General features: G+C 51.3%; 8 protein-coding genes and 1 pseudogene across 9 annotated transcripts; 3 read left to right on the plus strand and 6 right to left on the minus strand.

The window, feature by feature from the left end:
- Positions 1–3,347: 3,347 nt before the first annotated feature.
- Positions 3,348–5,584, minus strand: MYCFIDRAFT_149534 (uncharacterized protein). The gene has a single exon (XM_007923587.1). It carries the CDS (start codon positions 5,507–5,509, stop codon positions 3,761–3,763), a length of 1,749 nt encoding a protein of 582 aa, XP_007921778.1. The 5' UTR covers positions 5,510–5,584; the 3' UTR covers positions 3,348–3,760.
- A 483-nt stretch (positions 5,585–6,067) lies between these two features.
- On the plus strand, positions 6,068–6,535 carry MYCFIDRAFT_28957 (uncharacterized protein; the record flags this gene model as incomplete). Its single annotated transcript, XM_007921708.1, has 2 exons — positions 6,068–6,145; positions 6,221–6,535. 2 exons carry the CDS (start codon positions 6,068–6,070, stop codon positions 6,533–6,535), a joined length of 393 nt encoding a protein of 130 aa, XP_007919899.1.
- Positions 6,536–6,998: 463 nt separating this feature from the next.
- Positions 6,999–7,231, minus strand: MYCFIDRAFT_t12 (annotated as a pseudogene). The gene has a single exon. The product of its transcript is annotated as a tRNA-OTHER (tRNA).
- A 490-nt stretch (positions 7,232–7,721) lies between these two features.
- Positions 7,722–8,621, minus strand: MYCFIDRAFT_120730 (uncharacterized protein; the record flags this gene model as incomplete). The annotated part of the gene is made up of 2 exons (XM_007923588.1): positions 7,722–7,808; positions 7,848–8,621. Coding segments are annotated over 2 exons (861 nt in total), but the record flags the coding sequence as incomplete, so codon positions are not given.
- Positions 8,622–9,153: 532 nt separating this feature from the next.
- On the minus strand, positions 9,154–10,308 carry MYCFIDRAFT_27681 (uncharacterized protein; the record flags this gene model as incomplete). The annotated part of the gene is made up of 1 exon (XM_007921640.1): positions 9,154–10,308. One exon carries the CDS (start codon positions 10,306–10,308, stop codon positions 9,154–9,156), a length of 1,155 nt encoding a protein of 384 aa, XP_007919831.1.
- A 293-nt stretch (positions 10,309–10,601) lies between these two features.
- On the plus strand, positions 10,602–12,063 carry MYCFIDRAFT_129187 (uncharacterized protein; the record flags this gene model as incomplete). Its single annotated transcript, XM_007923589.1, has 2 exons — positions 10,602–11,204; positions 11,518–12,063. 2 exons carry the CDS (start codon positions 10,602–10,604, stop codon positions 12,061–12,063), a joined length of 1,149 nt encoding a protein of 382 aa, XP_007921780.1.
- Positions 12,064–12,133: 70 nt separating this feature from the next.
- Positions 12,134–14,107, minus strand: MYCFIDRAFT_76336 (uncharacterized protein; the record flags this gene model as incomplete). Its single annotated transcript, XM_007922257.1, has 1 exon — positions 12,134–14,107. The coding sequence occupies one exon, from the start codon at positions 14,105–14,107 to the stop codon at positions 12,134–12,136; it is 1,974 nt and encodes a 657-aa protein (XP_007920448.1).
- Positions 14,108–14,372: 265 nt separating this feature from the next.
- Positions 14,373–15,608, minus strand: MYCFIDRAFT_209943 (uncharacterized protein). The gene has a single exon (XM_007923590.1). The coding sequence runs from the start codon at positions 15,151–15,153 to the stop codon at positions 14,506–14,508; it is 648 nt and encodes a 215-aa protein (XP_007921781.1). The 5' UTR covers positions 15,154–15,608; the 3' UTR covers positions 14,373–14,505.
- Positions 15,609–16,533: 925 nt separating this feature from the next.
- MYCFIDRAFT_213472 (uncharacterized protein) lies at positions 16,534–19,799 on the plus strand. Its single transcript, XM_007923591.1, has 6 exons — positions 16,534–16,724; positions 16,774–17,322; positions 17,374–17,612; positions 17,676–17,831; positions 17,889–17,977; positions 18,222–19,799. The coding sequence occupies exons 2-6, from the start codon at positions 16,827–16,829 to the stop codon at positions 19,492–19,494; spliced, it is 2,253 nt and encodes a 750-aa protein (XP_007921782.1). The 5' UTR covers positions 16,534–16,724; positions 16,774–16,826; the 3' UTR covers positions 19,495–19,799.
- The last annotated feature ends 1,112 nt before the right edge of the window (positions 19,800–20,911 follow it).

The following is a 20,911-nucleotide window of genomic DNA, read 5'->3' on the forward strand; positions in this document are numbered from 1 at the left end:
TAATAAAGGATAATAAGACTATACTAGGCGCGCTACGACGCGTTAATTAATTAATCGTATACTCTTTTAAGGGCTCTACCTCTTTACTAATACGCCCTATAAGGCCCTTCTCCTAGTATTTAGGTCCCCCTCTTATTCCTTTATTCTATTAAGGCCTAAGGCCTAGGCGGTCGATAGAGGCGGCGCGCGCGCGCGTAGGCGAATAGTATTAGTAATAATAATAGTAACGACGGCGTTACGCTTATACTAAAGGGCGATACGGCCGGCGCGGCTATATTAGTAACGGTATTGCGGAGTGTATTATTAGTTAAAGAAGGAAATTAGAAGAAGGTAAAGCTAGCGCTAAGACGACTAGCGCCGCTATTATTAATATTACTTACTATTATTACTACGCCTACGGATACAACCTTACCTATACTACGAGCCTAAGGCACCTTTAATTAAAACTTTAATTAAAACTTTAAGGCTAAGTCAAAATATTAAGGCTTAAAAGATTAAGTAGTTTAATAGACTAACTAACTAAGGGCAAAACTATAGAGCTAAGCTAGCCGGGGTCGATCTTGCGGATAATAGGTTACTCCTCGATCTTTCCGACTTTTTAAGCGAGGCGAACCTCTACTACTACACTTATAATAGCCTTTACCTATAGAAACTAGACGAGCTGTGTTTTTTTAAAAAGATAAGATAAGATTAATACTTAAAGGCTACTAAACCTAGCTAATTAGGGCTAGCGAAACTACGAATAATAAGAACAATAACCCTCGGAAGCGGACAAACCCTCGGAAGCGGACATTGCTAGGTCTTTTAAGAGTAGACGCAAAGAACTTAGTACGACATTACTTAAAACGGAGGCAGGGCTATAATACCTCGTACGTCTACCTATTATAGTAGGGAAGACGCGCTCGTATTATAATTAGTCGAAGGCCCTTAATTCTTATAGATATATACTACTTTATAGATTGTTATATATAAGGATAGCATAGTTAGAGTTAGACATTGTATTAGAGGTAAGGTTTAATATAGTTACATAATTAGGTAGTTAAGTGTTCAATTTAGCGCGGACTAAGCAGCTTATTAAACTTGCTAAGTTAGCGGTAATAGAGGTCGTAGAACATAGACAGGCTACGAGGGCGCGGCCTTTAGAAGGGAAGCGTATATTAGGGCCGAAGAGGCTATACGTAATTAGTATATAACTAGGCTAAGTAAAGCTAGGGTCTTAGTGCCTTAGGTAGGGCTTAGCGCTTAGTAATAGGCTAACTTGCCTGCCTTCCTCCCTCTCCTTCTAGCTCCTTATCGAATACTACTCGTACCTACTACTACCCTATCTACCTACTAATATACCCTTCTTATAATTAATAGCGAAGGTCTAGGTAATAGAGATAGCCGTAATTAACTTGCTAGAGTAGTTAGTAGCGGTATAGATAATAATAGAGAGGCGTATTTACTAGATCTAGTCGCTATATCGATAACTCTAGGTAGTAGGTAGGGGAAGGGGAGATAGCGACCTACGAAGGTATTACGGAAGGCTATAATAATCTCGATTCGCTAACAAATTAGTAGGATAGGAAGACGAGCGATCTACTACCTACCTTCGAGTCCTCTAGCCGCCTTATTACTATCCCTCCGAGTCCCTTACGAAGCCCGATTTCTATTCGAATTTTCTATCTAATAACGTTACCTTCTATACTATTATATACTATCTATATTATTCGTACAACCTTAACTATTATTAAGAGCTTATAATATATTACAATAGACATACTACTAGTAGTATAGAGCCTCCGAAGGTATTATTTAGTATACTATAGAGCGATCGATAGAAGGTTTAATATTATAGGGGAAGGTAGTTACTATCGCTAAGGCTACTATACCGCTTCTGTATCTACCTCCTTTAGCAATAGACTTATTGCATTACGACCTACGGCATTACAATCGATTGGCTATATATAATATAGTAGATACAGTGGATACAGGTAGTGAACCATCAGTTAGAAGTTGTTGTCGGAGGTGGACAGCGACACCTCCTGCTAAAGGTCTCTATTAGCTTACATGTAACCAGACTTGTCTCTCTGCAGGAGGATGCGCGGCAGGTACATCCACCTTTGCTTCGTGGCATTGAGTTCGTCTGCCTCTGCTAGTGAAGTAGCGATGTACTGTACCTACCTACCTCCACCTCTGCAGAGCTTCCCATTGAAGAGCTCCAATTCGCGGACATTTTTGGTTACCCTCGGTCAATGACGCCGACATCAGGCTAGCGACTACCTATCCACCTCGGATGGTGGTGCTTCCGTTTCAGGCTTGCCGTTCGGAGCTAAAGCGTGCAGTGGAGAAGGGAAAGTAGTGTGGAAAGAGTCATCAACAAGTGATTTGAGTGCCAAGATGCGACTCTTGGAGAAGGGAGCGACGTAGGATTCTCGACTGAGATGGAAGCGAACTGAATGAAGCACGGCCGGCACTGCTGTGCACCATGTAGCGACTACACTGGATCTGGAAAATATCTGCATCGCTAGCAAACCACGGCTCAATTGTACGTGAACTCGATAGCGGCAAAGACAACCGCGGTCTCGATATCAACTCCTGCACCAACCAACCCGCTATCGAATCATTTCGGATCGTGATTCCAATGCCGGGTGAGATGGGGAACTACATACATACAGTGGAAAGAATTGTCTAGCTGAGCTCATAAAAGACAATGCTACATCCGATTCGGAACTGCGGCCCTTTCTCCTGCTGATGTTATCAGATCGCTCGAGATTATTAAGGGTGGTGGCTGTAGTCGTTACACCGTGCATAGCAGCACCGTCTTTCATCAGAGTGGCAGACATCTCAGTACTCTCCAGGTAATATAATTGTTGACCCTTCTATACTTTCCTTTCTCTCCCGAGATATCTCCTCTAGAAGCATCAATCAACGGAAGTCGCCACGCCTCGAACGAACCAACAGACTACATGTATCCTGTGACACTTGCCGCCATCTGCGACGTAAACGCCTCGAGCACTCTATGCCTGCGAACGTCTTTTCGCCGTCGACACGGCGGTCACTGGCTTTCCACTCGATTGTCCTCAAATAACGACTGCGGTCTTGCCATATCATTTTCGACACAACGACTACCGTCTTGCGTCACATTTTTTTTCGAAAACTTCCCCAAGTAACCACACCCGTCTTGCTTCAATTCTTCGATGCAACGATGTGAGTCTTGCTTCACACTCTTCGAAGTAACGACGAAAGTCTTGCTTCAGCTTTTGCGGGTAACGAATTGCTTCACCCCATTGTCATCAGGCTACATTGCCTAATTGCAGAGTGGTGCGTCGCTTGAACGTCGGTTCGACCTCACTCGAACAAGAAGTACAGGTCATGATTCCGAGTTCTCGAATTTATATAACTGGTGTAGTAACTACAAGAGTGGAGTCGAAGTTGATATCAACACGAGCCAGCACTGCCCATCACTTGAGGCTGGCCCGCATCTGTAGTGATCGTTGTCCGAAATCGCGATGCTTGACGCCATGATCGCTTTCTAAATGCTAATGCTGTACATGTTTGATCACACATCCGCCGCAAAAAGAAGCCGATTTTGTTCTCCAGAACTCCGTCTATTATGCACAGAAGCTGGCAGTGAAGCGATATAGAGCTCGCTGGTTGAGGAGAGGCATCCCACGCATGAAGCGTAGTCCAGGAATTTAACGAAATCTCCATCGTAGTAGTAACCGAAACTGTATCGCTGGTTGGAAAGAAGAAGACACTGACTCAGCCGAATCAGAGCTCAGACATAATCTCTGGCGCTCTTCTGCATCTCGATAAACCTCCATCCTCTGGTCTCTGGGTTGTTCACCTCTTCCGGTATTCTCGTCACACCAATGGCATATGTGACTTGTTGGACCTTGTCCTCCATACCGGCAGCCAGCTCTCCACTTTTGGCGTTCCTGTATACGTGAATCTCTTGTGTTCGGCACATGAGGACGAATACCGGAATCTCACCAGGATCCAGCATTCGCGCGGAAAGGATATCAACACCTCTGATGTCAAGAATTTTGCCGTCAGACTTAAGGCCAGCCGTGGTGTACTGCTGCATGAGCGCGTGGTAGACCTGGAATTGAGCTGCCGATAGCCAAAGTTTGAGGGTCTCGACATCACCCTTAACATACGCCTCGAGGACTTCCGGTAGAATATATGTTCGCATCTCATTCAAGAAAGGTTCCAGTTGGAAGTTGGGGTCCATTTCTCGGAATTTCTTGATGACCATGGCAGTCTCGTTTTCCGCAAAGAAGCCTGCAATGCGATCCGATACGCTTCTCGCGGTGCTGATCAATGGATTTTCCGACTCGCGATATACAGCTCCCATACCGAAGACGCGTTGCATGACCTTGCTGTTGTCCTTGAAATCCTTCCAAGCCTCTTTCCATGCAGCATCCTTGTGCACTGTAACGTTGGTGCCCGCATTGGGGTCTTCCTCGAACACTTCAGACACTTTGTTTGGGTTGAATCCTCGCTTTGCATCCATCTCTTCACGTTTCCGCTTCCGCTCCTCCTTCTCGGTCCAACCACCATATCTTGAAGAAGCTCCATCGTCGATGGTGTCTTTCACGTCCTTGTATGCCTTGGTCTCTCTCACTGGCCGTGTTGCCTTTTCTACTCCACTTCCTACAGCAGAGGCACCTTTTCGAATCACCTTTGCGACTGGAGTGTCCCAGGTCCAGGCGGCACTCTTACCAATTGCACCGGCCGTTCCCATAATCACTTTGCCGGTAGTCGTACTCGCGGCCTCAGCAGCCTTTGTATATGCGCTTCGTGCCTTTTGCACATTTGGATTCTGGGTAAAATCGTGAATGGTACCACCGAGTTGCTTGGTACTCTCATTCCATTCCTTGCTGGCTTTAAACTCCGTCTGAAGAGTCTCGGTGAAGACTTGCCATGGTGTCTTGGTGCCGTGTGGTGGCGGAGGAGCCTTTTCCTTCTTCTCACCCTTCTGCTCTCCCTCGGCGCCAGCGCCCTCCTCGCCTTCAGTCTTCCCCTTTGCCTCTTCTCCTTCGGCGGCTTCCTTCTGCCGCTGAGCCCACTCCTTATCAGCCTGGGCCTTGAACTGGGCAAAGGCCTCGTCAGCAGCTGATCGCTCGGCGTCTGGCTTCTTTGCCTCTGGCTCCGGTTCGGCCTGGGATTGCGCTTTGGCTGCAGCGGGCTGTTCTTCTGCTTCTGCCTGCTGTCCACCCGCGGCTTTCTCCTTTGCGCGCTGCTCACGCATCTCTCGGAAGCTCACATGTCGTACAGAAGTAGCAGGCGATGACGATATAGTGGATGGCAAAAAATGTGATCGCAGCGCCAAGGGTAGTAATATGGCGGAAGTGCCATCTCGTCGCCGGCGTGCTGATGCTTCGCTATATTTTCTGAGCTGGCTTCCTATCCGTCGGTATGCAGCCGTGCGGCCATATTGTGATGGAGAAGGCGTTGCGGGAAGATTTCGTGAAAGAGCGCCTCCTGCTCGCGACGAGAGGGAGCGGATGGCGGTTGTGCTCATGCTCTATGCCGCTATGTATAACTACAATGAGAAGCAGGGAAAGGACGATGGGAGGCGACGCGAAGGCAGAAATGGCGGCGCATGTGCTTCCATCGAAGTCGCTCGCTCGGGAAAACAAGTCAAGCTGAAGCTTTCAGATTGGTCCCAGCTTCCACCGACATCGACTGCACGCTGCACTCCCGAATCTCTCCGCACCTCCGTCTCCGCATCGCATCGTATCCGCGCATCGCATCGCAGACACGCTGCCTGGACACATCGAGCCATTGTACCAGCACAACATCACGACCTATGGCCACCATCAAAGCGCCGCGAGCCTTTCTGAGCAGCTCTTTCATGTGCCATTCATGCCGCCAGCGACTCCTGCCGGCGACATCAACACGCGCCTTCTCTTCGACGCAAACACGACCCGCAGAAGAACCACTGGGCCGGCTAGGAGGCTTCCAAGCCAACAGCAGAGGCAGACCGAATCGCAACAATGACTCCTCCAGCATGCCAAGTCTATCAGAATTGCTCGATAAAGACGTCGACTCATTTGCCAATGCACATTTTGCGCATGAAATGACCAGTCCGGGCGAGAGGGAAAAGCCATACAGACTCCATGTCTATGCCACTAAGCACAACACACATCTCACTTTTGTACAGCCATCGAGACCAGCCTCACAAACGGCATCATCGAGTGTGTCAGGAACGTCGGCGAGCGCAAAGGATCAGAGCAAAATGGTGGATGTGCTTCTTTCTTTGAGTGCTGGCAACATTGGTTTCAGAAAGGCTGGGCGAGGAAGTTATGATGCAGCGTATCAGCTGGGCGCATTCGCTCTGAAGCAGATGCAAGAGAAAGGTATGCTGAGAGATCTGCATTCTTTGCAGGTGGTCATGCGAGGATATGGAGCTGGACGGGAAGCGATGACCAAGATCATTCTGGGAAGCGAAGGGAGATTCATCAGGAATAAGATCACAAGTGTGGTGGATGCGACGAGATTGAAGCAAGGTGGTCCCAGGAGCAAGAAACCAAGAAGATTAGGTTAGAGGAGAGTAGCTCCTCGATTTCTCTGCATTCAGCGTCATCATGAGCATCTTCGAAATACCAAATTTTGGCGATTCTCTGAAGGGAGTTCAGAGAGGACTGCATCGTTCTCAAAATGTCACAAGCCACCAAGCATTCTGGTCGAAAGGCATGATGCTCTGCCGCATGCTGGGATGGAAGGAAATCTAAATGTCATTGAGTGAGCGCCGACACATGCTCACATCAGCCAGCTCCGAAGCTCAAATGGACGAAGTAGCCATTGAATTGGGGAGAAGAGGCACGCATAGCGTCTGCCACGAGAGACGCTTGGCTGGTGTAGGAGAAAATGAGCGGCGATGCGAGATCCATCCTCATCGAGAAGCTTCCGCACGAGCGAGATATCCAAGATCGACCGACTTCGCGGTGGGACGCATAGTATGCATGTCTAGATGGAGTGCTCAGTACATTCGAAAGAGCAAAAGTACATGGTCTTGCTACGATTTGAACGTAGGTCTTCTGGATACATACTGTCGAAAGACAGAGAGGTAAACAACTGGTGGTAAGTGCTGGACCGAAGTCGCAGCTCGCGTGCGACCGCGACATGCTATCGAGCTTCCACCATCGCTCGGTAGCGTTATGCCTCCCGAACGCATTCAGTGTGGCTGGATTAAACAGTTGCTGATATTGACCAGATGTGCTAACCACTGCACCACAAGACCAGTTGATCAAGCTGTGGGGTGAGAGCATACTTAGAGGTCATGCTCCATGTAGCAAACAAGCGGCCACATGCAGCCTCCCGCTCTCACGCAGGACCTCTGCTCGGCAGCCTCAGCCTGTCTGGCAACGAGGATACGGGAACTTCCTGCAGGTTGCGGCCGAAAGCAGGGGCGACAGTAGCATCTATTGCACGGTAAAAGCTGACAATTGAGCTCACTCCTCAACATCGTCGAGCTCAATGGCAACGACGTTGCAATCAGCACATGCAAGCAAGACGAGAAAGTTCGAAGTTTATCTGTATCAACGCAAGTGAGCTCACATCTTTTTGGACTACATGTGACCATGATGACCATACTCTTTCTTCCACGAACTCATCAGACTCCACCGACCAAACCAATCCCCAATAACAGTAGAAGCGTTCCACGTCGTAGGACCATTCCGGTACTCATCCAAAATCCCACCAAAATAGGTCGTAGAAGGCCAACCATGGCCCAGACCTTTGACCTTGTAATGTACAACAACATCTTCCAAATCGTTGCAAGTCCAGGCATACCTCGTCACATTCCCACCATTCAGAATCTGGGTCTGATTGCTTTCAATCCCTGTCAACCCACCAACACCCTTCGCATCATCCTCACAACCATTCAGCTCTGCAATTTTGGCCAGATACACCGGGACGGGAAGAGTATTCGCCTGCGGTGAATTATCTCCACCATACGCAACAACCTTGTCAACATCCCCATGAATCTCCATATACGGAATTATCAAGCCATCGCGATCTTTCCCACAACCCGCACCATATAAAGGTTCAGTCAATTTGTCATCGGAATAGTATGCAGGAGCAACACCAGCCAGAGCCGCAAACCTCCCTCCGACAGTTCCATTGCAGAACAGTAATCCAGTCATTGAACCACCATTACTGAGACCCGTGGCATAAATTCGGTTCGTGTCGACGCAGAGTTTGGATTCCAGATCGTCGAGAACATCAGAGACGAATTGTACGTCGTTGATGTAAGAGGAATTCGGAGTTGTAGGGTCTCCGAGGAACTGGTTGCCGATGCCTTCGGGATAGACAGCAATTGCGTTAGGATTGATAGATGGAAGGGAGAATTGAGTATAATTCTCGATACTACTGGTTGGTTGGAATTGGCCGTTGAAAGTCAGGAGGAGTGGATGTGCGACATCATTTGAGGCAGCGTAATTGGCTGGGAGATGGATTCTGTATTGTCGCTTTTGCAGGGTGGCATTGGGCGAGGAGAGAGGAGAGTCCAAGGTGATGTTGATCGAAGCTGCGCCTGGGATGAGGTCTGAAGGAAGTGTGGAACCGCATCCTGAGCTCGGTGATGCTGGTGCATGGATTGAAGCTAGAATGTTCACGGCACTTGCGTATGCTGCTTGAGGGTAGGAGAAGAGCGAGCTCGCCTGCAAAGACATGGTGTCGCCTCACGCCAAAGTAGTAAGAGGTCCTGGTTACGCACGGCTGGTTTGGTGTCGCAATTGACTGAGGTGAGCGGGACCTATGAGGTCGACGAGATCAGGACCAGGGTGCCGCGTTGCGGAATCCGGTCACTTAAAAGCTGCGTTGTAGTCAAAGCCTCAGAGGCTCAGAACTGTATTTGGTGAGACATAACCTCTTTCGGTCCGGCAACTATTCGTTCGTTTCGATCCGGGGCATGGTTTTCGCTGCCGAATTCACGCCGGACCAGGTAGAGGGCTCGCGTAATAGTAAGAGGCCTGTCAAGCAAAACAGCATAGCACACCAGTGACACCACGCTGGCTGCAGCTGTAACGTTAGCATGACTGTGCAGTCAAGACAATTATAAAACAAAAAGCTATGCCGATGTTCAGCAACACGAGATGTACGCAAGCGCAGTCGCTCACAGAACGCTCTCCATTGATCCCCAGTCTGTGGCTGGATTCCTGGCTACTGTATTTTCTTGCCTTTCAGCTCTGGCGGTTGTCCCACTACCACACCTCGATATAGCGCATCTGCAACTCCTCTCTTGACTCCCTCGTGCAATCCAACAAGAGGCCTATACCCGAGTCGCTGTTTCGCCTTGTCGATGTTGTAGTACCTGGTCATGCAAGTGTATCTGACCTGCTGTCGCGTCAAGTTGGGTTTGCCGAGTCGGAAGATGAAGTATATCCACTCCATAAGAGTGGCAAGGAAAAGTCCAAGATCTTTAGAGAGACACCAGACCTGGTCTGGAGTAGTTCTGTCTCCAGCAGCAGCCCACAACACACGTGCAAAGTCGAAGAAGTAGACCGGCGCGTCATTGGTGATGAAGAAAGCCTCGCCGTCAACCTTCTCGTGGTCCAGAGGTGCTGCTAGGCCTTGTGCGGCGCGTTCGTGGGTGGCCAGAAGAGCAGCAGCCGCAAGATGGTGCGCATGAGCAACGTTGGTGATCTCGGTAAAGTCGAACAGATTCTCATTGGGGCCGATCTGTACTTTCGTCTGGCCTCGATAGTATGCGGACAGACCCGGAGGAATGAGCTGCACATCTCCAGTTCCAAACATAGCCGAAGGGCGTAATGCTGTCGTCAAGAAGGTGGGGAAAGCAGCCGTGCGATTCTGCGAGAGCACGAAAAGTTCGGCCTGAGCCTTCGTTGTGGTGTAGTACTCTGGCTGTTCCTTGCCCATGATCAAAGGATATCTCTCGTCAGCATTGACGAGATCGCTTTGGGTGTCATGAATAACACTGGCGGAAGAGGTGTAGACAAATGCCTTCACACCAGTCTCCTGCGCTGCTTTGACCAATGCCTTGGTACCCTCCACATTGACCTTGTATGTCAACTCCTGGTTCTTGCTTGCCGTCATGACTGGGCTGGCAGTGTGGATGACTGTGCTGAACTTTCTGGAGCGGAAAAACTTGAGCATGGCGTCAGGATCGGTGAGATCGCCAGCCTGGTAGTCGACGCCATTGACGGGATCCGCAGGCTGTTTGAGGTCGAGGACGGTGATCTTCTCGCACGCTTTCCGGGACGCAAGCAGCGACACAATGTGGTTGCCCAGGAATCCAGAGCCGCCCGTCACCAGAACATGTCCCAGACTCCTGATCTTCTGCTCGTGTGTAGCCATGTTTGCAGCACGAGTATTCTGCTTGCTCTTTAACAATCTTGCCTCCCTCCCTCTCCGTGAACGTTTTCCGACTGAACAGACTCTCCTCTAGGCAATATTTGTCTGCTGACTGAAGCCCAAACCCACGGCGTTGGCGAAGAAACCCGTGGTGTATGCAAACGAACCGAAGCTTCAAGTCTGCACTCTCCACAAAATCGATCCGCGTTCCCTCGTATCTCGTATCAGGCAGGATTCAAGCGCATTTCTTGCCTGTTCCATTTCACTTTCCGTCATCACCCTTCACAACCGCCATCATGACCATACATCTTTATGCCGAGCATTTGGTCAACATCCGCGCGCTTTCCCTCCAGGCGGCTTTGTCCACAGTTTCCAACCAGCAGACGAGAGCGACGTTGTCTGCCGATGGCGACACACTGAGCCTTGAGCACGAAGGCGAAAGTGCAAGCATCAGACTCCCATTCCAAGTGCCCGGCGCACATAGTGATGCGACACTGACTATCCCGGCGGCACCGACGAAGGACCTGAGCTTTCGTGTGTCACTGCAGGAAAATCCAGAATCCAATGGACTGCTCACAAACACCGCTATCGACAGCGAAAACGTGGTGCCATGGGCGGCCGATGCTCTGACAGCTGACACAGAGATACGATGTGTGCACTGCTCTTCTGTTCTTGTGCAGCGCCATTCGGTCGCAATATGGAAGAATCTGCCCTCAGAAAATTGGGCGGAGATGATGGACTTCTGGCACTGTCACAGGCCACATGTTCCTCACAGCCATGATCACGAAGCACCAGCCAAAGGTTATGGCGCTGACAGCACATTGAGAATACAATCGGGGCTGGGCTTAGTCGATCCTATCGATTTCGTATTGGCACCTGAAAATTGCTCATCGCTAAAGGTAGGTGTCTTCATGTCCCTCGTTATCCTTTTCCCTTCTACACATCCGGACCCAAAAGAACTGGCCCTTTCAGGCCGCAAGGTCGCAAGCTATGGAAGCGCTGGGATATGGCCGTCCGAGATCAAGCAGACGAAGCTGCGAAACGGCATCAGCCCACCGTGGTTGATCTGTTGACGCTCTTCTGTCGCCGTCCTGCTTTTCACCGTCACGTCTAGGAGCTCATGGGCCTGATGGGATTATCGCATGATACATACACGCGTGGGTATATAGTGCTCAGTATTAAACGCCTTGTACTGATTCCAATCCTTCCCAGATCTCCTCCATTGCCTCATCTGATCATGATGAAATCCTTCGATGTTCAACATGCAATACTATCGTCGGCCATGTGCACACGAGCGGAGGCTATAAGGTCCGAAAACAGCACCTCTCGCTGTCCTCCTCGCCATCGCACAGATCAGCCTCCTACCCACCCGAGAAATGGCTCGCTTGTCTACTCTTGGCAAGCATCGACACACAAGGCGTTCGCAAGTTTACTGTTCGAAGCTCAACCTCTGACCATATCGCCCTGAAGCTCTGGATTTTCACACCAGATATCAATGTGTCGTCGTCAACAACCACAGCAAGCGCGCCGATTCGTGCTGTTAAGATCTTCTGGCAAGACTGGACGCTCGCCTCAGACGATATAGGTGCCTTAAACCGACAGGCATTGATGGAAGGTGAACTCGAGCTACCACCACAGGAAATGGATCAGCTCCGTGACAAGCTCATGCAAAGTAAATCCATGCTACCCGAGCCAGCACGGAAATTCCAAGATTGGAATGTGGCTCTCCTGCCCCGCTTCAGACTCGATGAGCTGTGATACTGGCCATTAATCAGATCAGATCTTCAAAGTTTCAGACTAGAAAGCGACAGCATTTGAACAAAAAAGTCTACAGCATTATTGGGCCTCCTGCGCCCTGAAAGATGTTCCCAACGATTCCCGCCAGCGCAGCTAGCTCCGCTGCGACGCTCGTCTTGCTTTGAGAAGCTCCTTCCCGGCCTGCGCCACGTTCGACCTCCTCATCGCCTTCGCCACGTAGGCGTCGCTGATCCTGATTTGGCATGAGCGGAATATCGTCAGCAGAGCCTCTCCCGGACATTGACTCCAGATAGGCTTTGTGTAGCATTTCCTGTTCAGACGCAACTTGTTCGCGGAAGGACATGCTGGCTACCCGTTGCTTTGCCTTGTCAGTGCAAGACGGGACTCTGTCGAAGTATTTCTGGATATTTGCTGTCTCGAAATCGCCAGCTTTCACAGCTCGATTAACAGCGTTGACCGCATCCGCGAGGTTTTTTTCTCGATTGTCTGCCGCCATCTTTCTTATGTTCGCCTTCGGGGGCGTGACTGCCAGATTCGCACGGCGCACATTCCTCATGGCGGAATCGATCTCGATGGCAATCGGGCTTTTGGTTCTTTCCCTTTCCCGAGGCTCAACAACGGGCACATTTCGCAGTGAAGGATCAATCATTCGTTCAAGACCTTCCATACCCTCCAAGATTGCTGCTTCCTCGTCATCGTCATGCCTGGCAGCATCTCCAGGCGCCAAGTCAGAGGACAGACTGTAGTGAGGGCTCGCAATTCCTGCCAATGGGCTAGACAGCTTGAAGTTGGGAAGCAAAATGGCACTTCGATAGGGAAAATTCGCGAGCCGATCTTCATAATTCACCGCCGAGCCATCGCCGATGTCTTCCAAGCTCGCATCAGCAGGAAGGGCACCGCTGGCAAACGGATACCCAGCAGAAGCCGATTCAAGAGCCATCGCGCTGTCCTGCCTGAATAACTTTTGAAATCCTCTCTGAGTCTTCTTCCCAAAGTCTTCGATATTCCCCCATGTCTTACTGAGACTTCTGCTGGCTTTTCTCCCAGTATTGGCGACAGCGCTTACAGAGGCTCGTGTGATCCTCTCGACGCGTGCTTGCTCTCGCCACTCGTCCGATCTTCCTCCATCGTCAACGCCGGGGTTGCTTTCAGAAGCATCACTGCGCACTTCTCGACAAGTCACAGTCTGGCGTCGGTCAGGACTGGCACTCGGAGGCGGGTCTTGCCATCGAATGGTCGATCGTCGACGAAAATGACTTTGCAGACTTTTCCTCTTCTGCCGTTGTCGCTCAAAGTACCCTGGATTTGAATCCGAACCACTCTGGTCAACCGAACCGAGAGCAGCATCGGACTGCGGCTTTTGCTGTTTGCTGCGAAGGCTCAACTGGAAAAATTTCCCAAAAAGGGCGGAAGGTGTGGTGGCCTCGACTGATCCTGATTTCTCGTCTGGACTGAGCTCGGTAACTGTTCCCGCCTGAATGTCGACGTCTGGTGCGTTTGGGGCGCTCTGGAATGTACAAAGGACCTCGTCGGCCGCTCTTCGTGGGGACATTTCCATGCGTTGGTACGTGTCCTGTGGTGAGCCCATTCGGATAGCATTCTTTTCGACGATAGATGGAGGGAGAGCATGTCGATCGCGATGCGCGCGGATAGGATAGTCGAACATCGATTCTTGAAGATCGATAGCCGGAGCTACTGAGTAAATTGATGAGGCGTCGTCTCTCCGGGACTCTTCCAGCAAAGCTCTGGTCGAAGCATTTGGAGAAGCAGCATTGCTCTCAGCATCAAAGAGACCTCCTGCTATGTTCATGCTTCCACCAACGGTGCACCGTCGCATCGCGGTCTCCGCACTCAATCTGTCGCTCGCTCCCATCGCTGGATCATCGCTTCTTGTATTGTCGAAGAAAATTCGTCCATGCCGCTTCGATGTCAGATCGGCTTGATGTCGCGGTCCAGATTGACCTCTCGTAACGAGCGGAGGGAGAGCTCCATCCTCGAACTCGGACTGATGAGCCATCAGAGCTTGGCTAGATGAATTGGACATTGTCGTGCTGGCAAGGTCTTTGCGTCTGCACCTCTGCAATTTAGCAGTGCGTCTATCTGTGTATATCCGAGTGCTCTGCATCAATCGACATGGACGCGGGGATACGCCCATCGGGCGATCTTGGTGCAACTTGTCATTACTGCTGGTATTTTTCTCCGGTTCTGTGGAGAGTGCTGCTGACCATTCGAGCTTTTCCGCTTGGTCAACCACATACGGCTCCAGCACTGACTTGGGTAACAAATGAGAGGGACGGCAATACTAGAAGACTTACTCCACGGGATCGATTGCATTCGTAAGACTATGGCATCTTCGGCACACCCCTATCTCTCTTGTGAACGTTCCACGTTCGATGCATGCATGATCGAAAGTATACCATATGCTTTGCTTATATGCTTTGCTTACCACTGCTTCAGTGCAACCACAGCTTCCCACCCAGTGATGCGATCGTCGGTGACGGTCGTACCAACACATTCTGTCAAATAAGCTTCGTAGCTAGCTTGTGTGCCGTCTGCCAACGCAGTCTCCACCGATGCCTCACACTGCGTTTTCAGAAACCAGGCAGCGCTCGCAAAGCTCCATTTATCACTAGCATTGATGAGGGCAAGCACCTCAGCAGGACCTTGAGCTGCCGCAGCCGTCACTTTTGCAGTCGTGATGCTGTCGTCCTTGGCGTTGGCAGCGATCCACTCTGCGTACTTTTGATTGAATGCTGGTGACTGCATGTTGCGAGTCCCCTGCCCTGGCGTGCCTGGGGCTGGGAAGTGGTTGCGGTTGTACTTGAAATCACCGGTTTCGAAGAGGATAATGGAGACGAGCGCGGCTTGGGCGCCGAAGCTCGGGATTTTGAACTCGCGGAAGCTGAGGGCAATGTTGGGTGCTGCAACTTCAGCTGTCGCGCATTCTTCTGGATAGGTTGCGGCTTCGCAAGAGGTGGTGTTGGGCGCGATCTTGATCAGGTCGGCGGCAGATATGCAGGAGCGCTTCTGCGGTAGGGCGGTAATGGTTGAGGTCAGGCCAAGGAGGCCAAGGATGGTTGATGCGAGCATGTTGTTGCTGTCGTTCGGCTTGTGTTGCTCGGATGTTGCCAAACGTTGGTCGGTGTCGTCAGTCAAAGGTCCAGCCTTGACGAGAAGCAGAAGACGGCACTTCTTGTGGTGAGCTTTGGAAACAGTGAAGGGTGACAATGTGACAATGGAAACGCCTCGAGGCTCCGTGAAGTCAGTGAAGTGAGGAGATGTCTTGCATGATGTCCGAGTTGCGCCGCAATCTAATGAATGATGTGAAGGAATGTCAGGCTTACATACAGGAGTGGAAGTAGCAGTACAGGTCGCGAGTGGCTGCGTGAGGAGGAGGTTATTTATGTATGCAGATCAGCCTCTTCAGCTCTCGGTATGGAGACGGAGACGCGAGCGGTTCGGCCATGTCGAGCACCGGGGATGTGGATGTGTGGTGCCGTCAAGCAAACACAGGCGGATGGGCGTCAAATAGACGGGGACGTGCAATGTGAGAGTGCGAGTGCGAGTGCGCAGCTGCCGTTTCAAGCTTGTGAAGTCGCGACGAAGCAGAGGAGGAGCGTTAGCGTGCTGGGCTGGGGCTGTCTCGACAGCGACAAGGATGCCGGCGCCAATGGAGAATCGGCTCTCGCTTCGCTTCGCTTCGCTTGACCTGCGACAAGCCGATGATGCCGATCTCAGCATACGGAACGTGAGGTCTGTTCCTGCATGAAACAAGCGTGGAAGTCGCTGGACGTTCGGTGACCAAGTCCGGCGGCCGGGTGCTGCGGCACGTGTAGATGTTCCGTGTCCGCTCTACACCATTCGCGAATCGCAACCGCGCAGTGCTCGCACGGAGTGACGGAGTTCCGCTCGAACTGCCAGCGTGTCTCGAAATCGTCTTCACGCGGCCGTGTGAGTGGCATGCTGTCAGTCGACTCATCAGCCTGCAAGGCTTGCGGCACGGCACAGCACAGCACGTGTTTGTTCCTCCCGACCCGCCAGCCAATCGTCGGATTAAGCTCTCTCTCGTACTCGTCCCGCTAGACCGGTGAAAGCGGCATCCCGGGCAGAGCCTGAGGCGCGACTGGTTTGATCGCATCGCGACTCCGAAGGCAGAGACAGGAAGAGAGAGTGAGCCTTAGGCAGAGGTGGTGAGATCAGACAAATGCAGAGCCTTTCATCAGCGTCAGAGAAGCAGACACGCGCCCAGAAATTGCGACGTCGTTATAGAACTATTATAAACACGCCGGCCGGACCACGCACGCTAGTCGCAGGCTGTAGTTCTAGCAGGCAGCAGCGAGCTTACTGCGCCTCGCCTCGCCTCGCCTCGACATCACCTCCAACGATCGATTTCTTCTCACCAAACCCTCCCTCCCTCCCTCAGGCTGCAACATTGAGTGACTTTGCACGACTCCCAGCGGCCGCCATCATCGCCTCTCCACCTCCAACTTCTGCCGCCCGTTACTCATCAACACGCCTCTGCACACCCAGAAGCTCTCCGCGCGGCGCGTGTCACATCGACGAGGCCGCACCTCTGACTGTCAGCACTTTTGCTGCTAGCCTCGCAACTCTGCTGTAGCCGCTCCATTCCTTGGACGCTTACTGCGATTGCATCACAAGTTGTGAGTCACCTCCATATCCCCGTGCTTGCACACTCTAACTCTCTCCTAGGCCTGCCATCCATCCCACTACGCTACCGACTCACCAGTACTCCGGCCGCCAACATGTCCGCCGCCACGACTACCAATCCGCGTCGCCGCCCGGCTAGGGCCACTGATCCCGCGAATCTAATCGATGCTCTACAGAACATGTCGATCCGTAAAGGAGATACCTTCCATCCCAACACCAACACCAGCAAGAGCAGCTTCTGGGACCCACTAGAGTCTAGGTCCAAAGCGACGTCCATGCCGCTCCGCTCTACCACATCTCCAAAGTCTTTGGAAGATCTGCTTCTGGGCGCCGGCGAGCGTCAGGTTGCGTCCCTCCTCAATCGAGTCGACCAAGCCGTCGCTGCTAAATCCAAGACGGCTTTGGGCAATGTGCTGAGCGAGCCAGAGGTCTTGCCGTTGCCGACCTTCATGGTGAATGGAGCATCGTTGCCCGAGCGTGCCCAGAAGACTCGCATTCGACATCACAGCCATTCTTCTGACAGCGGCATTGGATCTTCAATCGCTGACTCTGAGGAGTCCGGCTCGACAGCCAAGCAATCCACCCGAACCGGTGAGCAAGCTTCCAGATCTATCCATGAATGCGCTAATGCAATTCGAGCAGTCCGCAGTGCCCCTGCTGGCACCACTCAGTCATTCAACGCCATCTCTGACGCCGCAGAGGAGCGTGGATTGAGCAAGTACGCTGCCGACCAAATCCACAAGCACATTATCAAGCCCATCCTCCAGGAGGAGTCACTCCAAGACTTCCATGATTTGATCAAAGACGTTCCTGCTCGGATTGGCAGCAAGGAGATCAAGACTCTCCGTGATCTCGAAAAGACCCTCATCTTCCTCGCACCGGTAAGTTCTCGCATCCGTCTTGATTCGGATTGCGCTTTTACTCATGGCTGTTCTGGCGTTCAGGATTATTCTGCGACTCCTTCGAAATATCTTCAGTTTTGCGAACGTACCATCCGCGTCCTCCACACCACTGTCACCACTCTTCACGAGTCCGACCAGCGCTCTGTGCCAAAAGACCGACCGTATACGCAAGGTTACTTTTTCGACTTGGTGGAGCAGGTGTGTTTTGGCTCTCAAATGCTGGAGGCCGCCCTGGTTATTGACCCTATCTCGCAGATCCGCCGCTACGCAACTATTCTGGCAGCAACTCGTGAAGCCGAGGCCAAGGGCAAGAAGCCCGAGAACGACGCAATGGATACTGCAGAGTACGTATCTTTCCCTTCCTATTGTTGCCAAGTGCCATTGTCGCGTTGGTGCCTAGCGAAATTCACTCAATGTGACAATAGCTCACAAGTGAACTTTGCTATTGCTCTGTCTCGGACCGTATAAGACCTCTCGTCTTTCACGCTTCTCGAGAACATTGCCAACCACAAAGCCATCGTCAACAGCCACCTGCCTTCAACCCTCAAACGTCAAAATGCAGCAGGTTGCTAACCCAGTTGCGAACAGGGATCCGCAGGTGAAACTGCATGCTGGAATGACTCACGGAAAGCCGGCTGAGCTTATTTACAACAATGCGAACGGCAAAGCTATATCACTCGCTGACGGCCGCACTGTCTCTGAGGAGGAACTCGTATCCTCGTCCATGAAGCGACCAGCAGAATATGTCGACGATGACGATGCCCTTCGCTCCATGGCGAGGCGCAAGAAGAACGCCAAGCCAGAGATTCATACTTGCGAACTCTGCTCGAAGGAGTTCAAGCGCCCGTGCGATCTCACGAAGCACGTCAAGACACATGAGCGTCCATGGAAGTGCCCTGAGATGGACTGCAAGTACCACGAGTATGGCTGGCCAACAGAGAAGGAGCGCGACCGCCACGTCAACGACAAGCACTCCTCTGCGCCATCACTCTACCACTGTCTCTTCAAGCCATGCCCTTACACTTCGAAGCGCGAGTCCAACTGCAAGCAACATATGGAGAAGGCACATGGCTGGAACTATGTGCGCTCCAAGAGCAATGGCAAGGGTCGTGCTTCTACCGTCACCCGTCTTCCCCAAGGCTCCGTTCCACCATCACCATCTTCGGCGATGCTGACCCCGCTGACACCCATCGCGCCGTCGCCATCGACGCACTCTTGGTCTGAGTCCTCGAGACGCGGTTCAATGGCGCCACCACCTACGGCTGGCCCAAGCAACTACAACACTCCATCGTGGGGCACACCAGCTCCCGACTTTGTCCAGCACTTCAACATGGACAATGTCCAATTCGATTTCAACGACATCCAGTCTTGGCCGACCTCAGCTTTCCCCATCACGCCTGCGATGAGCGAGGAGCGTCGCCCATCCACGAGCTTGTCGTCCAACTCTATGCAGTTCGATGGCAGCTCCTTTGACGATGCTTCCCCACATATGTTTACCTTCAACGACAACGACTTTACCTTCCCGGAGAACTTCCAGCAGTTCACACCGAACTCCAGTGTGGCAGGTCCAAGCTCTGGTGCACCACAAGCCTCACCCGGTGCCCATATGGATCAGACATTCACGGATGCCGCAATGATGGATGCCGGTTATGGTCCCACTGAGGATTTCACGCTCTTTGGCGGCAATTCGGGTCACGACACCCAGAGTGCTGACATGTTTCCCACCCTCGATCAGAGCAGCTGGGGACAGATGAGCTCTAACAACTATGGTTCTCACTTCGACAATGTCCCCGCTCTGCCGGCCGGCAACACCAACAGTGCTTTGGCAGAGCTCTTCCCTGAGCTTGTCGACAAGAACTAGCAAAGCCGCCAGTTATTGCAACCCGAAGCGCGGCGGGAGGACGTCAAGCTTTCACGAAACAGCATTACGACTTTATGGATTTTATGACAGTACGGTTTGAGTCTTTTCTATCGGCGATGGAACTGAATACTCCCGGAAATACGTGTACGAGAATGGCATGCACTGTGCTGCCTCTTTTTTACCTTGGTGATATGAGATGGAGGAGATACTACCAAGGCGTTGATTTATGGATGGACACTGCTCCTTCTCAGATTGTACCATAGATAGGCTGGACAGCTCGAAACAAGAATGGAGTCGACGCCAAGCAGGATTGCCTCAATAGCAAATGGGCCCATTTAAAGTCCCATATCAGCGTCCGAGCGCCTGACCCACCAAGAATAGGCTCAGCCTGCCGCAGCGGACTCGGTGAGATGTAGAAGTCCGCTCCGTAGTATGCGTGACTATAGAAAACGTGATCTCGCCGTCGCCGCGCGTCGCTGTTGCTAGGTCGACGGTATACAGGTTAGGGTAGTAGTAGTAGTAGTAGTAGTAGTGCGATTTCCGCTAGTATACTAAATATCGCGAACGAGAGGTCGTACGGTCGTAATTTAATAGATTTCGCACTATTTTAATAGATTTTGACGACCCTAGCATCTCTACTAATAGATACAGATTATATTACTAAAAATAAAGCTAAAGTTTGTTAGCAAAATAGCGGTATAGCGAAATTCGAGGTATTGTTAGCGATTATAGCTAATTGTCGCTATTTTAATAATATTAATATATATTAGAGAGCGGCGGTGTATAAGGTATACTACTATAGACCTATATCGCGCTCGTAGGCGCGTATTACTACCTATTTAACGCCGGTATTGTCGGTAGAGGTATAGAATAGCTACTAGTTACCTCCGCTACGGTAGAATTTAAAGGAAAACACGTAGAAAACGCGTCGATACCGCCTAGAACTGCTAGCGGCGCTTCTTTACTAAAATTTTAGTAAAAAGGCGCCGCTAGTATTCGCTCGGGTACGTGTTCACTTGAAGTGTGTGTGATGGTTGATTGAGTGTCTATGGAAGAAGCGAGAAGTCGCTAAATAGGGTGCCGCGTGTGCACGGACCTAGGCACATGCCTCAGGATTCAACTCACCCCCTCGTGCACATACAAGGCACGTTGGTGAATACAAAGTCGCTCAAATCAAACAAAGAGGTATCAGTCAATAGCCCAGGCTTCCTGCCCTTACAATGGCCATTCAGTTCAGTCAGCAACCCAGGCTTCTTGCCCTTAGATGGTTGTTCGGTTTCAGCAACCCAGGCTTCTTGCCCTTAGATGGTTGTTCAGTTAGTCAGTAGCCCAGGCATCTTGCCCTTAGATGGCCATTTAGTCAGTCCGCCGCACCCCCTGCATCCAGCAGGTTTGAGTGTTGATTGCGGTTTAGTCA

The sequence above is a fragment of the Pseudocercospora fijiensis genome, assembly GCF_000340215.1.
Source record: "Pseudocercospora fijiensis CIRAD86 unplaced genomic scaffold MYCFIscaffold_1, whole genome shotgun sequence".
Classification (NCBI taxonomy): Eukaryota; Fungi; Ascomycota; class Dothideomycetes; order Mycosphaerellales; family Mycosphaerellaceae; genus Pseudocercospora; species Pseudocercospora fijiensis.